Source organism: Antechinus flavipes, chromosome 2 (assembly GCF_016432865.1).
Source record: "Antechinus flavipes isolate AdamAnt ecotype Samford, QLD, Australia chromosome 2, AdamAnt_v2, whole genome shotgun sequence".
NCBI classification, from domain to species: Eukaryota; Metazoa; Chordata; class Mammalia; order Dasyuromorphia; family Dasyuridae; genus Antechinus; species Antechinus flavipes.
Genome location: NC_067399.1, coordinates 342630658 through 342649662, shown reverse-complemented (window position 1 = coordinate 342649662; position 19005 = coordinate 342630658). Strand labels below are relative to the sequence as shown.

Below are 19005 nucleotides of genomic sequence, written 5' to 3'. Positions count from 1 at the left end.
GGAACACAGTAGAATCAACTCTTCTAGAAACAAATATATTAGGTATTCTTCATGTTTGATCAAACACAAATATGGAGAAAATAGGTGAGTCTGAGAGAGGCGAGACAAACTTTGGACATTGAAGGAAGAAATGCTGAGAGGCAAGACCTCTCTGACAACTCTGGACTAAAATCTGACAATGTGTGATGTGAATGTGGGATAAGAGATGTACCAGGACAATATTAAGCAGCCCAAATGAGCCCAATGAGAAGGCACTGGGTCTTCTCCTCCTCTACTTATTCCCAATAAGCACATCTTTCTTTTCATATATGAAAAGAATATTTTATTTCCCTCATAAGAAAATGTGTGTGTATAGGTGCCTGATACTCAAAAATTGTTGTCTAAGATCTATATTCCTCACTCATACTTTCATTATTCTGCCCTATTTCTAGTCTCTAAAATCTCTGGCATTGTTATCTTACCTACTGACATCATCTAAAGACCCCAGGGCCACAAGGCCTAAGTACCCTTAGGACCTCTGGGCTTTTCCATCAATCCTACGGTTAAGTCTTTTATGTACTGTCTCTTTCAATTAGAGTATGAGAACCTTGAAAGCAGGGACTGTCTATCCTTTTCTGTTTGTGTCCTTGGGCACACCAGAATGGTTCATACTTATTCAATACAGATTTCTACCTTTATAATTTAGGAAGCTGAAGCTCAAAGCATTGTCCAAAGATATTTGTCCAAAGCCACAGAGAGAATTCATAGCAAATCTGAGACAAGAATTGTCTATTAAGGTAGAAAGTGAGGGAAAACAAGAAAAAGGCATGAGTTGCAGCATATCCAACAGGAAGGGAAACAAGGAGGAGGGATAATATCAGTAGTCCTTCAACTTCCCAAATAGTCTAGCTTTCTGTTAATCTTCTCTGCTTCTACATTCATGGTCAAAAGACAAGAATGATTAGTTCTCAAACTTTTTGGTCTCAGGAAGCTTTTGATTCTCTAAAGAGTTTTTGTTGATATAGGTTATATATCTAGTGATATTTACTATGTTAGAAATTTAAATATTTTAGTATTGTTATGAAAATAGCTTTGATCTCAAAGGTCAAATGCCTAAAAAGATCTTGGGGACATCTGGACAACATGATTTGAGAATCATAAAATTAGAGAAACTTCCTCTTTGCCATGAGAAGGGGGCTGACCTTTAAAATCTTTTTCAAATCTATGCCATGATATGATTAAAAAAAAAAAAGACCTTCCAAAAATCATATTCCCAGGACACCGCAAAAGGAACACACTCTGATAATCTGCTGTTCTTAGGGGGTGATGAGTCTTCTACTCATCTGCAACCATCTAGTATTCTGACATTATATCTTCTCAGGATACAGCAAACAATCAAAAGAGACGTACTTACCTGAAGCAATTCCATTTCCAAGGAAAGTGCTAATAATTATGAATGGAAGAAATAATCCATGTCCTAAGGAGGTAAATGGTGAGGCTGAGCTGCTCTTTGGTGTTATCCTGCCATAGCACATCTTTTATCCGTCCAAGTTTGAAAGAAAAAGGGGAAATAAACCTGCCAGCCAGGTACAAATCCACCTACAAAAAAATGCATAAAAAACTTCAGGAAAGGACCAAAGAGAAGCTCTTTATTAACTTGATTAATGAAGGAATCCTATCAACTAGATTCACCTCTTTCAGTTGAGGAAAGTAATATCTAACTTCTCTTTGGCTTGAGAGGATGGCAGCAAAAGCCTCCAGCACACATAGACAGATTATTGAAAGAGAATAAGGAGGGCAGGAATAATCTCACCTTGAAATCTCTCAAGCAGAGTTGAGCTTTAAGAAAAGATCCAATTTTGCCCCACAAGTCATGGAGGCTCTGGGCGAAGAAGGGAAGAAGCAGCTGACGAGAAGAAGACTGATGTCTGAATCAGTGAGTCAAGTTTTTCCTTTGTCACATGCACACTGTATGAGTTCGACTTAGGGAAGAAAAATAGGAACAAATTTAATGGGAATAAAAGCAACTCCAGAAATACTGTCTTGAAAAGAAATGTATCCCTGAGATGCTTGAACAAGCCTAGTCACTCACAGTTCTGACTGCATCTGTGAATTTCAAAAATGAAACAATGAACAAGTTTATCATACACACCTGCAACCCAGGAAATTATATCCAGTCACATGTGTTGACATACCTTTCTAAAAACAACAACAACAACAACCCAGCAATTCACTTTGAGCAAAATAGTTAAGATGTTCACAAACAGAGGAAGTTATTACACAAAAAGGTGAAAAGGTAGGGAGTGGGTGCCCTTCTGTGAGTGTATTCCAAATACCCTCCAAAGCTCCCTTTCTCAAGAAACTTTAATAGAATCCCACTACCAATTTTTATTTTTTATTAATTCAGAGATTTTAAAACATAATTTAAAACAACTTTTAGAAATCTGGGGGGGCTTACTCATATAGGGAAACAGTCCACAACTAAATTTAGTGCTCAAGAGGACTCTAGGGTCTAGCAAATTAATAAGTGTGTTGTGCAGCTTTTCTGTTGAGGGTCATAGCTTTAGAGTTAAAAAAAGATCTCAGGAGCCATTTGGTCTAATCTCTACCCCTCATTTTACAAATAAGGAAACAGGTCAAATGTTATGTTTTTGTTTACTCAAGTATATAATGTAAAAAATTATATGATTCAGACAATTTACAATAGTAAAGTCCTCATACAGGACTTATATATTTCCCCTTTTAATTCAAACCCAGTTCTATGGGCTCTCAACACGGCCAATCACTGAAATACAAAGACTAGATACTCTGCTGGGAATACTAAACCAGACTTGATTTGAAACTGATATATAGCAGTATCAGATTTTAAATTATACTAAAAGCAATAATCATCAAAACCAATCATAACTATTTGGTACTTCTTAAAACAACAACAACAACAACAACAACAAAAAAAAAAAAAAAATAGAACAGAGATCACTGGAACAGATTAGGCAAAGAAATCCCAGAAGAAACAGGACATATATCAGTGTTCAATCAATAAACCCAAGAATTCTAACCATTTCATAAGTGCTCACTACTCAATAAAAACTGCTAAAGAAATTAGGCTTAAACCAATAGCTCATATCATACACTACAATCCACTCCAAATAGCTAAAAGATCTAGCTTTTAAAGGCCCTATGAACAAATTAGAGGAAGAGAAAAAGGATTAAATATCTTTTGCAACTACATATAGAGGAAGTTTTGTTGACCAGAAAAGGGATAAGGAAAATCAGATGAGATATCAACTATATAAAATTGAAAAGGATTTTCACAAACAAAATCAATGTAGTTAAAGAACTAGAAGGAAAACAGCTGAGGATAGAGAGAGGAAGGAGAAATCTCTGCAGCATATTTCTCTTGGATAAAGAGCTGATATGCACGATAGAGAAAACGGATACACTGAAAAGAAAATTGATAAGAACAAAAGCCATTTGAACAGATGTGTTTTTTAAAAGAAGAAAGGCAAACTATTAACAAAAATGCTCCAAATCACTAATAATAAGAAAAATTAAAATTAAAATAGCTGTGAAGTTTCGTCTCACATCCATTAGGTTAAAAAAAATGACAATTGTTGGAAGACAGTGCATTGTTTGTGGAGTCAACCTTTCTGGAACTGAACACAAAGAAGTCACTAAAATGAATGTATACCCTTTGACACAATGATACTTCTACTAGGCTTATGCCCTATACAAAGAGGGAAAGAATCCATATCACAAAAATATTCATAGAAGCACTTTTTGCTGTAGCAAAGAACTGGAAATAAAATGGGTACCCATCAATTGGGAAATAATTTGTAGCATATGAATGTAATAGAAAATTACTGAACTCTAAGAAATTACAAAAGAAACCTGGGAGGACCTGTAGGAACTTATTCAGAGTGAATTAAAAACCAGAAGTTTATAAATACAACACTGTAGAATAAAATAACTAAGAAAAATATATAATCAACGAAAAACCAATTATAACTAGAAAATTGATAAATGATCATGCTTTCTACCTCTTGGTAGATGAACTAAAGTTGCAGAATGAAATACACATTTTCTTAAATAGCAAATACATATGACTACATTTGGAGGGTTTTTTAGGAGGAAAAGAGGGGATAGGGGCACAGTAATAATAATAATACCAAAAAAAATTAGAAAAAAAAGTATCAATTATGTATTTAAGAAATGCATAGAAGCAAAAAAAAAAAAATTCCCAATGATATAAAGAAAGGTAAGCCTGGTAGTGTTGAATCTACCATTTTAAATTTAATATATACTTTAATAATCAAGATACACTATAAAGACCCATGTACATAAAAAAAAGATTCATGATGTCATATATATATGTGTGTGTATATAATATATGCATAAACATGTATTCCTCTTTTTCCGTTTTGTCTAAGGAAAATATGTTTATGTTTGTCAAATTGATGATAACAAAACTTTTTATATGAGGGAAGAAGAGGTTGGACTAGATTATCTATCAGGTCTCCTCCAGATGTAAATCTACGATTTATATTTTCTCTTCCCTCCCTTCCTTAATCACCAAGGCTATTGAGAAAAGACCTTTGTAAATTGCAAAACACCATATGAAGATATGCCTATCATTGTTATGAAGTCAATAGTCACCTGCTATTTTTTTATGTTCCTGTTTTTTAACTTCCAGATTAGCCAAAGTTTTGCTTTAAGGTAAAGGACAGTATCAGTCTCAAAGTAACTCATAACTAGAACTTCAGCATTGTGTTTTGGAAGTCTTCAGGGTTATAGTTTTCTAAAACCAACTACAAACATCTCATCTTCTCCACAAGGCAAAGATTTATTCACCATTAAATATTTCTCAAATGGATGCCCTCAGACACTATAGGGGATATAGGTTATGAGCAGATTAGAACTAAAGTTTTGCGTCAGTTGTAAGTTGGTATTGTAACTGAACAGAGAGTAATCACATTACTTTCTTTCTTCTGAATAGGGAAGAAGTTTCCCTCAATGTCAAGGCCTGTAAGGCAGGGATACAAATAACTATATACAAGTTAGGATGTAGTAAATATATATAGGGTATCTTAAAAGTCTTCGTGCAGTTTTAAGATATTAAGTTTTTAAAAAGCTCAGTAGCTATTTAAGCTTTAATGGTTTTGAGACATCACCTTGCTGACAAAGGTCCATATAGTCAAAACTACAGTATTTCCAGTAGCAATGTATGGCTGTGTGAATAGAATTAAAAGAAAAGCTGAGTGCTACAGAAGAAGCACTTTTGAACTGTGTTGCTGGAGAAGACTTTTGAGAGTCTCTTAGAAACTGAAGCTTAAATAACTTGGCTACATAAGGAGAAGATGGGACTCACTGAAAAAGACCCCAATGCTGGAAAAGATTGAAGGTAAAATGAAAAGATGGCAGATGATGAGATGAATAGAGTGTGTCATGGAAGCAATGAGCATAAGCTTAGATAAACTTTGGGATATAGTGGAGGATAGAAGAGCCTGGTACACTATGGTCCATAAAGTCACAAAATAGAATACAATTGAACAAGAGCTTTAAACTTCACAAAGCCTTCACCTACATGTCGAGATTTTCTGGCTCTAATACAAACTCTGCCATTAATTCTGGCTATGTGTATTTGAACGAATCACTTGACCCCTTAAAATGGGAGATCTTTGAAGACAACCTTGGCAAAATGTAGATGATATGTTAAGAGAATGGAAGATCTAGGTGCCAGTCCTACTTGTCATTATTAGCCATCTATCAGCGTACTTGAATAAGACCCTCCCTATTGAGTATTCCTCAAATGCTTTCCAAAAACACTTGGGCAAAACACTTAGCATCTCAGGGCTTAAAGTTTCCTTATTCAGAAAAATGAGTCTTTTCTGACAAGTATTATCAAACTTATCAAAGGCTAATAACTAAGGATGTCAAAGTCACAATAACTAAGGTGGTGTATGATGAACACTCTGGCCTAAGGAAATGAAAGTAGACCAGTCTTTTGAACTTCCCAGCAGTGGCCTTTAGGTGTCCAAAGAACTACACTAACAACCTTCCAAGTGAATTGGTGTGTATTTTGTGCTTACTTGCATAATTATAAAAAGAAACTCAAATTAAAATCTACATAATGCACTTTGTAAATCTTCAAGCATTATTATAAATATTATTGTTATTACATGCATAACCCAGACAATAGGAATGCTTAAAAAGTATTTTTCCTGAAATGTTAACAATATGACTGGAAGAAGGAAGAACAGATTTATTTTCTTTGTTTGAGAAATGCAGATATCATCAAGAAATCCCACTCTAGTATCTTTATATCTGAATGACACGACTTCTAGAGGCCTCACTTTCCTAATCTATCAGTGCACTTGAATAAGACCCTCCTTATGGAGTATTCCTCAAATGTTTTCCAAAAATAGCACCTATATAACAACAAAAAACTCACATGTATATTTATTTGGGTTTATCCATAGCCATTACCTTTTCCTCTCTCCCTCACCCACAAACTGGGGAAGCCCTGGAGAGAATAAAAGGAAATTAAGGGGTAGTGAAAAGAAAAAAGAACTATTAAGTGGTTGAATGAAATTTGTCTATTAAAAATATTGCCCAGACTTTTGAAACATTAGCTACAGAAATGCAGAAAAGAATCCCAAATTCAGATTAAAAGATGTGTTCCAGCCCCAAATCTGTCATGGTCTAAAGTAAACCACATCTTTCAGGGTTGTGGTTTCCTCACATGTAAAGTGAGTAAGATATCTGTGACTCTGTAGAGTAGGAAGAACACTGAATTTTAAAAGATTTGAATATTGTATTATCTATGTGACCTTGGTGAAATTATAACTCCTCTAAGCCTTCAGTTTGGGATCCTGGACATTTTCAGAATCATACTATTGTGATGGGGCAAAGGAAAAAAAATTAAAAGGAGATTTGCAACATTTCTATGAGAAGTAAAGTTTATAGAGCAGGTGATATGCTACAAGGTGCTTCATTGGTCTTATCCACAATACAGGGTATTTCTTATATATTTTCATTGCCTTTAAAACTCAAGTTCTATGTTGCAATTATTTCCCTATAAGTGTCTGTAGCTGTTGTCTGGCAAAGGACTAGAGTTTGGGGGATCATTAAACCCTTATTTCCAGGGGGTTTAATGAATCAATATTCAAGTTAATTGTTTAAACATTTGTGCCAGTTTCTAGTTATGTTTCCCCTCAAAAGTTGAAGACTGACTGTAGAAGGATTGACACTAGCAGGATTGATCCAAATAGGAAAATTTTTGTTTATACTCTTTTCCAACCACTCAAATCCTTCTTACTGTTGAGTTTTCAATCTTGTCTGACTCTTTGTGACAACATTTGGGATTTTCTTGGCAGAGATACTGCAACAACTTGCCACTTAATTAAAAGAAAATTTATGAGGGCCACTAGGTGGCACAGTGGATAGAGCACCTGCCCTGGACTTAAGTTCAAATCTGGCCTCAGACACTTAATACTTCCTAGCTGTGTGACTCTGGGTGAGTCACTTAACCCCAATTGCTTCAGCAAAAAAAAAAAGTTATCTTAAAGCAAGAACTTCTTTATATTCCCAAAAAATGTCTATCCCTTCTAGTCCTTCTTCTCTTCTTGAGCCAAATATTTATCAATTGAGGAAGAAAAGAAAATGAACTTCAAATATGTTACTTTTGGGGGAGAATAAGAAAGTCACACTTGATGGGGACAATTCTGAGATTTTTTAGGTGCCAAAAAATATTTTATATATTGACTTCAGAGACAGAAGACTGAAGATCCAGCTTTGAGAAAGATAATTAGGAAAGTGATCTTGGGTCTCAGCTTCCTCATCCTTAGTATGAGGGCACTAGTGGTTTCATTTAGCTGGAGTTCTGGACCTGATATCTCTATTGAGCCGAAAATTGGCTCAGGACCACTCCCAGTAAGTAGTCTCATTCAACTGGAAATCTAGGCCTGGGGGCAGTGACAACATTGCATTCAATTGAAGCTTCAGTTCCAGATTTCCTATTTAAAGGGCAATTTGGGGGCTCATTTCTTGGCAGAGGCCTAAAGTAAGAATCATGCCATGCCAAGGGACCTCTCTCCCTTTGACACAGATGCCTACCAGGACCCCTGCCCACTGAGAAGACATTATTTTCTCATCATTAACCCCACTTTATCTCTCTGCCAAGATTTCTCTAAACCTCTTGCTTATCTCTCTGCCAGGACTTCTCTCTCAGGACCTTGCCACTGAGGAAGTCAGCCTCCTAAGCAAAAGCTAACTTCTCATCCAACAATAAACTTTTCGGGTTTGTGATTTCACATTGAACCTCTGCACCGACCAAAGAGGGGTTCCCACAACCTCTCTGCACTGCCACTAACTGCATCAACCTGACCTTCTAGAAGAAACAATCTCCACAGCAAGTTGAGTTCTAAAAGCTTCTTGCTGAATTTTAGGACTTGATGCCTGCTTTATAAATTGTGACTGCACTTTAGTGCTAAGCAAGGAAGAGTGTTATTAGACACACCCTCTCCCTCCTAAGCTATTTCCTAGAGGGAAGAATGTCTATTTCCTCTGAACCCCTGGGTTTCTTGGTTTTCTTTAAGGTTCAGCCAAAATTCTACCTTTCCCAATCTTCCTTAATTTTAGTACTAAGATTATCTAATTTATCCTGTCCATATCCATTTTATAAACAAGTGCAATAAAATGTTTGAATGTGGTACTTATTAGATTGTGAGCTCCTTGATGATGAGGTCTGAAGTAACTTAGTGCAGTGGGCAGAGAGGGACTAGAGTACTGATGAAATTACTCCATGTGGCAGACAAGGAAGGACACAGATAAGGAACAATTTAGCTTCATAATCCCACCCTGTGTGGAGGTTGTTAGCAACCTCACTTTGCTATATCTGGTCCCAAATTCCCATTATATCAAACCCCTGGGGTTAAATTTCCCCTATAAATCTATCCATGGCTCACTCATTCTTGGCTGAACCCCTTTAGCCTGCCAACGCACTCTGCCTCAGTATCTTTCCCTTTCTCCCTCTCCCATGCCATAGAGTGTCTCTCATCTCATCCCCCATCATGTTTTAGGGTACTAAATTCCTTTCTGAATTTAGCCTGTCAGCTAAGGGCTTACTCCGACCTCATGGAGTGTTCCCTTTCTCCTGGTTAACTGAATTCTGTAAGGGTCCATTAGAGAGATCAGACAAGCTCAAATGAGATGTAAGTTCCCCATGTGATTGGAATTGAGTACTTGGGGACTTCCTTCGTGGGTGGGACCTCCAGCCATGGCAGGAATCCTAAAATCTCACTCTGAGATCTCATAAAGATCGGGATGTAATCATCATCGATTGGCTTGTGCCTGTGACCCCATAAACCCCATATAAGCTTGGAGCAGGAAGGAGTCCATATCTTTTTCCATCTGGAGTTTGGCTTGGGGAGAGATACTAAGAGTGCAGGAGGTCATAGAGTGAGGTGTAAACCATGTGAATAAAGTCTAAGCTTGTCTGCCAATACTCTGTTGTGCTCAAACTGTGTCCCTATGAGATAGCAGCCAGAGAGAGGACTTCTGAGGACCTCAAAACAGAAGTAAGATTGATATATTTACCAGACCACTGATTAGGCCTAGGAATAAGGATTGATTAGCGTTAGTTGAGTGCGAGTATTGTTCCACTTGTCCTTTCCATCATTAATTGTTAAAAGCCCCTTTCCTTACTAACTATATACTCTCCAAATTCTATTTCATATTTATCACTCCTGATATTTATTACGTATCACTTCATTTTGTCTGTAACCTCTTCTCTTCAACAAATCTACTTTCTGCCAAAGAGAATGACCACTGTGAATTTTTCATATAACAAAACCCTAAGCCTATGCTGTAAGAGTGGTCTAGATTCCTGGTGGTCTGGAGGTTAGTGGCTTTATAAAAGAGTTATTAAGAATCCCCTTTAAATCGGCCATAGGTTTTAGGAGTGAAAGAATTCACTCATTCCCATTAGTTGCAAAATGAAAGTTTATTGTTAGATAGAAATCAGTTTACCAAGGGACTGACTTCTATAGTGGCAGATCTATGGAAAATGGAGTGTGCACTGGCACACAGTTCTCAGTGGACAGAAAGTCCTAGCAGTAAAGGGAGCTGCTAAGGTCCATCTGCAAAGACTTTAGTTGATGGAAGCTTATTGTATTGGGTGTCTTGGTAGGGGCTGGGACAAGCCCAGATCTCCTATTGGAATTCAAAGGGATGCTTTTTGATCAGGATTTGTAATTGAATCAAAGGCTCTGGCATTCTGGAAAGACAACTTGTCTGGAGAGGACATGCCTCAGTCAGGAGGGGATGGGAATCTGGAAGGAATCACAGATCAATAGAAAATACAGTTTCTTAAAGGGACCCCAACCCACTTCATAATCGGTGAAAAACCCAAACACATCATTTGGAACTTTAAATTGCTCTCCTAGATCACATCCTCTGGTGCTCAAATCTTTGGTCTGACAAAAGGTAAGAAATGTGCCCCTCAATATTTTTCCTACTCCTTAACTAAGGTGGAATACAGCAATGTGTCCCAGAGAACATTATCACTTTGCTCGCTGGGTGGCAAATAATAGACCTAAAGTAGGGGGATATCCTCAAGTAAGTCACATCCTTATCTAAGGACAAGTTTAATACCTGGCAGTGATTTCTTAATAACCAAATTTGATGGTAATGTGAAGAAAAACGAGTTTTTAAATTTGTTCTTTTAAGGAGCTGAGATAACATCAGCTATTTATGCCTTTATCTTGGCACAAAGTATTACCCAGGAATCCTGATGTCGTTTGCTTCTCAAGATTCCAACATGGCAAAAGCTGTTCACCAGAAAAGGAAAAATAAAATCCCTGCTGTTCTAAAAAAGAAGCCAGGTTGTCTTCACTATTAAGATCCTTAATGTGTGTCTATGGGATCTCTGGAAGGAGGTCTGCTTTTGAAGACTGATGAAGGCTGTTATGATGAAAAAGAAAAGTTACCAAATAGAACAATGCCATATCAGGAAATAGGTTTAAACAGCAGACAAACCAGGAAGACCTTTTTAAAAGATCCTTCCAATCCTCATTTTCAGGAAGGTTGGTGTGACTGAACTGCAAACACTAAAGCTATAGAGCTAAAATTGATCAGCATTTACAGCTTAGCCTTAGGGAAGAGGGGAGGAGATATAGACGTTAAAAACAGTCTATTAAAATTTCTAGTAGTTTGCCTTTATCTCCTCCACTCTCCCAATAATACCTCCATAAAAGGTAAGCACCTAGGCAGTGTGTGAGCCATAGTTTTGATTGTGGAATGAGGAAGACATAAGGTAAAGTGTTTTCTCAAATAACAGTTCTGTGATTCTCATCCTAGTTGATTTCTAGGTGATTCTAGGTGATTTTTATATGTGACATGGGATATCACCTATTTGACAGTATTGTGAAAATCAAATGACAAACACTTGTAAAGCACTTTGCAAAACAAACAAAAAAATATATATGTAAATATTAGCTATTGCTATAAGCTGCCATTATTAAACAGTTGTACCACAATTCCCTTTTATTGTCCTAAGTTTCCCTGAATTGTTCTGCCCCAGTTCCTAATTGTTCTGCTCAATCCTGCAACACCATCCCTCCCTCCTAATCATCATAATTCAGATAAGGAGAAAAACTGTTATGCCACAGTTCTCGTTTATTATCCTGTCTCAGTTTCCCTAAATTGTCCTGCCTCAGTTTATAACTGTTTTGCTCAACCACTCCTCCCTTCTAATCAAGATGATCCAGATAAGGAAAAGGACCTTCTATCTTAAGCATCATTAGAATGTTGGGAGCCTTTCCCCATTCTGTAATCCCAATTATCTAATATCCCCCATGCCTCTCCTCACCCCATCAGAACCAGATTGTTAGTCCTGTGTTACAGCTCTCAGCACCCTGACTCTGCCCCTGCCTGGATCTATCCCAAGTCTGAGCCACATGTATATAGGTCATTGAGAACTCATACTGTTTGCTGGATTCTTGGAGACAATAATCTCATTCAGCCCTGGGACCACTATATGAATCCATTTGGTCCCAGTAAATCTCTCCCTTTTAAATAAAATATTAAATACACTCTATCTTGCCTCAGTTTCTCTGGTATTACAAGACCTTCTATCTTAGACATCATAATCCCCAACCTTCCCTACTTATCAGAATGTCCGGTGCCTCTCCCCACCAGATCAGAACTGGATTGATAGTCTGTCCCACTCTCAGTACTCTGCCTCTGCCTCTGCCTCTGTCCCTGCCTCCGTCTATTCCCTGTTAGCTTAGAGCCATGTGCATATATAAGTCACTGAGAACTACACTGGCTGCTGGAGTCTTAGAGATGATAATCTCATTCAGCCCTGGGACCAAATCCATTTGGTCCTGGCACAATCTCTCTCTCTCAAATAAAATATTAAAAATTCCCTAATCTCTATCTTGCCTCAGTTTCTCTGGCACTTCAAAACTATGAGATGGCATTTATCAAATCTTTGTTATGTGTCAAACACTCTACTAAGAGATGGGAGTACAAAAGAAAAAGTTAAAAATGCCTCATTTCCTCAAAAAACTTACATTCCAACAGAATAGGAAAAAAATATTTACAAGTCCAATAGATATAAGGTCATATTAGAGAGCAAAGCACTAGCAACTGGGGGATCTGGGAAAGACCTCCTAAAAAGATTTGAGCTGAATGCTAAAGAAACCCTAAATAGTGTTGAGGAGGCAGGGAAGACAAGGTATAAGGTCAGCTAATACACAGGAGATAAAAGAACAAACATAATATTATTTCTAGACTACAGAATGCATGGAAGGATAATATAATAGAACTAGAAAATTAGAAAGGAGTCAGAATGTAGATAGCTTAAAATATCAGTGAGCTTTATATTTTGTCCTAGAGGGAGCCATTGGAGTTTACTGAGTGGTGATGGAAGAGTAGTGATGTATCCAGACTTCAGCTGTGTAAAAGATGGATTGATATGGAGATAGATTTAGAGTAGGGAGACCAATTAAGAAACTAATAGGATATTCTACCAATTAGACTAAGAGCTAATGAGGACCTAAACTAAGAGAGGTGTACAATACAGGTTACAGAGACAGAAATGCCAAGATTTAGCAATTAATTAGATAACATTTAGGATTTATACTTTAAATGCCTCGCGATTCTAACTCTAACCATAAAACCTTATATTTAAAGAGTTGAGAATGACATTAAAGTTGAAAACTTGGATGATAAGAGTTCTTAGGAGTGATGTGAACTCTAACCACTGTCAACCTTATCACATACAAAGGGAGACTTTATCTTGTCAAAGGGGACTGTTATCTTGTCACATGACTAAAACTTTCTCAAATCATCAAATCAATAAAGATTCTACAAATAAGAAACCCTTCCTTCCCTAGAGCACCCTCACTTAGCACGTCTTACCTCCTACAGTACCAGCATTCAATTGTTGATATAGATATAATGTACATACAAGTTCATTCTCAACTAGGACCCTCCTTGTGTGGTTCAGAAATGGTGAGGGGTCACCATTTAATAAAAAAAAGCTGGAGAGATCTCTAAAAGCAAAGCAAAGTTTATTATACATTCTCGAGAGAAGGGCGTCCCACCCCTGGAGCAGACAATGAAGGGAGGAAGCACTGCTGGGGGACAGAGTCAACACTTTTAATCCCTAACGCAAATACCCCCTCCCACTACTGACGCTCATTCTTATTGGCTGAGTTTCTTACATTCTAAACACGGGAACTACCCAAGAAATTGAACTTGATCAATAAGTTGCCCATATCTGACTGAAACAGGGAGACACTAATGTCATAGGAGGATAGCAGGAAGGGGACTTAAGTATGCCCTTGACTCAATGAAAGATCTCACCTCATCTCACTCACTCCCTAACTCTCTATACTCGTCCTTATTTCCTTTGTGCCTCTGACCTTTAAATGCCACCCTGCACCCACAGATCATTTTGATTAGTCTATGTGCCTTTGATTTAAAAAAAAAAAAAAAAAAAAAGGGAGGGGGGAGAAGGGAGTTTCGTATGGCTACAATAATGCCTTTTCTGAATTTCTTTCATTCCATACCATTCTCCAAGAATCTGGTACTTCATTAATTGGAAGGATAGGGATGCCCTTGACAGTATTAGCAAAGTTCAAAAGAGCCATATCTAATGGTAATAAGTTCTATTTTGGACATATTAAGTTTGAGATGCATAAGGGACACTAAGTTGAAAAAGTTGAAAAGGTGAACATTCCAAGCTCAGATTGGTCTATCCAAGCCAGTCAGATACATTGTAACTTAACTCCAATATAATGATTTTGATCCTCTGGGACTGGAAGTCTTCATTTCTCTGCAGGAAGCATTGATTCTCCTGATCTTTCTCTACTATGTCATAGTAATCTGTTCACTCTAGAAGTTCACATAATCCTTAAACCTCTCACACTGAAGAACCCTCTGCCCTTGTGGCCTCTTTCTCATTTTCTCTAATTGGCTGGCTCCTTTCATCTCTTCTATTTTAAGATGTCCAAGTCAACAATTGATGTAATATATCTTCTAGGGGATACAACAATAATTTTGAGGTCCCCTAACTTCATGGGGCTTCTGTTCTAACAACAAATCGGTGATTTTAAGTCCTCTGGCTTTAGAGTTTGGCTCTGGGAACTCTCACACCCAATCTATTCTAAAGTCTTCTGGCCTCAGGATAGTGAATAGATCACTCCTCAGTACATTGTTGACAGATAAATAATCTGTAGATCAGTGAGAACCAAATTCCAGAGACCACTCTTTGGTCCTACCTCTCGGCCATGAAATTAGCGTATCTATAACATGAATTAGATAAATGTGCCTCCTTCTGTTTCTTTGCTAAATTCTCTTGGAATTTAGTCTGCTTCAATGGCGTTACAATTACAATAAACTTTGCCCCTTGACTTGGAAAAGGTTCAAGCCTGCAAATTCTTTTGAGACACCTCTGACACCGATCTATGACCTCAACCTTTTGAGGTCCCTTTCCTGATCAACACTATGTCCTTATTCCTTTCCAGGCTGCACTTTCTAGACATCCTCTACCATATCCCTACCCAAGTATCTTCATATCCCTCCTTCCATCTTTTTAGTTTCCCTTTCAGAATATAAATCATTGAGAACAGGAACTACCTTTCTTGTTGTATTTTTATTCCTAACATTTAATACAATGTCTGGACCATAATAAGAACTTCAGTGAGGACTTTTTTTTAAAGGATAGGGAAAGACTTAAGTTGTTTATATATAACAGAGAAAACCAGTAAACAAGGAGAGATGAGTAGGGAGGGGAATGAAAGCAGGGCAATATACTAGAAAAGATGGGATGGGATAGATTCGATGGTACAGGAGATGAGGTGAATGATGTTAAGAAATAAAAAGAATGGATTTAATTTTTTCAGTTAAGTTTTTTAGTAGAGCAAAGTACTCTAACGGAAGTGGAAGGGAAAGTAGGAAAAAAATTTGAAAACACTGCTGTGGTGAGTGGGATAGAGAAGACTGCCTTTGTACAGCTCAGTTGATATTAGATAATAGTGGACCATACTCTCATAATAGACTCTATCCCTTAATTGTGAGCACTACTTGAGATTCATAGCTTGCCCCTTTCACTCTCTATCAGGAGTGTGAAGTGTTCAAAAAAGGTATCATTAGCCTTCACAACACTACTTTCTATAGAAGAGAAATAAAATATTTCCAGAAGCTTTATTTTAAGGAGATGACCAAGGTAGCCATGTTCACTCTTTCACTGCTCTTCCAGCTCACTCCTGACTCTCTGGATTTCTCCACAATGTCACCCTTCCTCCCCTTCAGCTTCCTTCTTCTCACTTTAGAATGTAAGCTCCTTGAAGGCAGGGACTATTTTTTAAAAAAATTTTGTTTGTATCAATATTCCTAGGCTTAAGCAGAGTTTCTAAAACAAGGAAAGTATTTAACAAATGTTAGTTGACTTAAATATTAGAAATGCCAAAACAGAGTTCCTCCTTTCCATCTCCCCTCCCCAAAACACACAGAGGCAAGTATCCCAATCAGCTGGTGAGCAATCACAAAGCATTTATGAAGGGCCTGCTATATGTTAGGCACTGAGGTAACACAAAAATACAAACACAAAAGCATTTGAGCATCATAGTTATGGAGACCAGTTATGGGCAAAGGCACAGAGAAAAGAGGTGAAACATCATGAACACAGAGTAGAGAGAAGCAGTTTGGTCAAAGTACAGAGTATACGGAGAAATATTATTTAAACAGGCCAAAAAATAGGATGGAATCAATATCGTAAAGGATTTTCAATGCCAATTCTAGTTTATCTTGAAGGAAATGAGGCACTTATACTCACTGCTAAGACTTCTTGACTAGGGAAGTATCATGGCCAGAGCTACACTTTAAAGTCAGTTTGATTATGTCTGTATCTATGGAATGTATGACAGAGAGTAAGTCCATTTCCGCATGCACTTCCATTCTGAATTGCAGTGCTTTCCAGTTTTATAGTCTCCAAACATTTTTAATCCATAGAAGTCTCTTCAATGTGCCCATTAATAAGACTGGCTAACTTGTAGCTTTGAATTCTGAAACCACGCCCATATTAAAAGACTTTCAGGGAGGCAGTGTTGAGGGGTCTGGGAAGTGTTAGACTGATTCACTTACTCCTCTGGTGGTTGAAAAGCAATGTTGGGCCCAAGTATGCAAATGGAGCCTGCTTACTGTATTCTTTTGCATCTATGAGAAAACTACGAAATCTCTGAATTGCAAAACTGGATATAGGGTTCTGGGAGACTTCTATCAAAACAAAAAAAAATCTTTATTCACTAAACTCTAACTTGTATTTCTGAAAGCAAATCAATTTTACAATTTCAAAACCTCTCTCTCTCCATCCCTCCCTTCCCCCAAACATAACATACTCTCCCCCCATATTCCCTAAGGAAGAAAACAGTTGTAAATTCAAAAGAGTGGGTAGCATTAAGTTATAGAAAAATCATTAAACTGTTTTATTGGGAAATCATGAAAGGAAAAACACATCAACATAATAAAATGCATAATGCGAGGAACTTCAGTATATTATAACCAAGATTTATCTGACAAAATTTTTATACCATAATTCTGTTTTACAAGCTTCCTCTATTCTATACTGACCATCCAAGTAATAGAGGCTAAAATTAAACATACAAGTTAAAGACAGTGTTCTAGATGATATCTGTTTTCATAAGCACAAAAGAACCTCAATTTGAGGTCAGAACATAGCCTAGTTTAGCAAATAGCTGTGTTTTTGTATTTTGAGTGTTTGAATTGAGGAAATTGAGACCCTGAATAATGCTTGGGACTTGAGTTGTGTAAAAAACTTGGGTCACTATGTAGTATTTTCACATCACTGTTGAAATATAAAATTTAAGTCACTTTGCTTAAATGAATTATTACAGGATCAATTTAGGTTATTTCTATACTTGTGAACTTGATAATTCTCAAAGTCATGATTTAATGGGGTATGAAGGAAGTTAATATTACTGAGCAGTTTGTAAAGCATAGTTATAAGATCCTTGTTCAGTATTATATTTATTTTGTTAATACTTGTGAATACATGTTCTATTTATTTTTTAGACTGTAGAAAATTGTATAGAAACTTAAATAGATTTCTGCATGTATCTAATCTCACTTTTGCTAAGGTTTTCATGTCAAAGGCACTTTTTATAATAAAGGTACCTTTTATTTGTAGAACCTTTTATTCACCCTCACTTCTCCAAGAGTAGAGAATAATTGTGCAAGTGAATTCTAGCTTCTGGCAGAGACTTTAGAAGGCATAATTTTTTTTTTACTTGTTTTAACTTAAAAAATCTAATACTCCATGAAGCATTCTCTTCCTGCTTTCAGCTATCAGAGTTAGTCTGTTTACCTCTGTTACTCTGACCATGCCTTCTTTTTGTTGTTGCTGGGAAAATGATATAGAGGGGAGAATTCTACATTTTTTCCTTGCTTTCTGAAGCAAGCAAGCAAGTAAGCAAGCACTTGAAGGAGGAAATGGAGAGATGGGTAAATCAGGACTTGTTTTCAGTTTTAAGAAAAGAAGCAGTTTTTCTTATGAGTTTCTAAAATTGGGAGTCTCCCTTATGGAAATCCTAGCTCATTCATCTGTACAGATGTATGGAATTTATGAAACATAAAGGTGTTATTAATCTCTAAATCCCTTGGGAATCCTAGGTCATCAGAAGTGGAAGAACTGAGACAAGATCTTTCATGAATTGGACCTTGTATGACAGAGTATTGCAAAGGAGGTACTGAAAGATCAAATGGCTTGTTCAAAGTCATATGGCTAAAAAATGTCAGTTTAAAAGCAGGTCTTTTCAATCTCTACTACAGTCCTGGGCATGCTGCTTCTAATTCCATATTTGATTCTCACTTCAAGTCAAATCCCACACTTTTTAGAATTTTTAGCTCCTTCATTTTACAAATAAACAATAACCTGAGGCTGAGGAGTTAGGAAGTGACTTGCTTTAAGTCTGTTTTAAGTTGGTAGCTTAACTCTACCTAAGACAGTAGTCCTGGGGAGTGATGGTTTGGACTAGGGACAAAATAGTCAACCTAGTCTGCTCACTTGGAGATAGTCTTCAGCTGGATACTTGTTCTTAAAGGCTGGCTATTAACTTGGCCTATATTATCTCAATATTATCTAATGCTGAGTGAAAATTAAAAGGCAGTTGAGGTGAAGTTGTATATACTTTAAATTAGTGTTCTACCAGGATTTCATGGTGATTTAACTGGTCATTCCTTTTTATGCTCTCCCTATTCCCCATCATGAAACTTCCTAGCAAGGGATGTTCATTGTAACTTGAGGGACCCAAGGAGTGTAAATGAGTTAGGCCAAACTCTAAAATTTTGAGAAACCAGAAACCAAAGGCTTGAAATAATTTGTTACCTTCATCCTCCCTTCAGAGATAAATTCCCTACAAATTGTTGATGTTCTATATCTTGGGCATTAGTTTCCCATCTACTTTGGGTTTATAGAGTGGCTTGTAGCTTTTCCAATTT

At 37.0% G+C, this 19005-nt stretch overlaps 1 protein-coding gene across 2 annotated transcripts in view; it reads right to left on the bottom strand.

The window, feature by feature from the left end:
• SUSD6 (sushi domain containing 6) overlaps window positions 1-19005 on the bottom strand; it is a 117489-nt gene that overhangs the window by 71458 nt on the left and 27026 nt on the right. Inside the window, exons 2-3 of one of the 2 annotated variants that reach the window (XM_051977909.1) lie at window positions 1793-1961; window positions 1394-1578 (exon numbers count right to left, since the gene is read on the bottom strand). In XM_051977909.1, coding sequence (XP_051833869.1) covers window positions 1394-1514 — 121 coding nt within the window. In that variant the 5' untranslated portion in view covers window positions 1515-1578; window positions 1793-1961. The remainder of the gene's footprint in view (window positions 1-1393; window positions 1579-1792; window positions 1962-19005) is intronic. The other variant, XM_051977910.1, reaches the window with a different exon arrangement.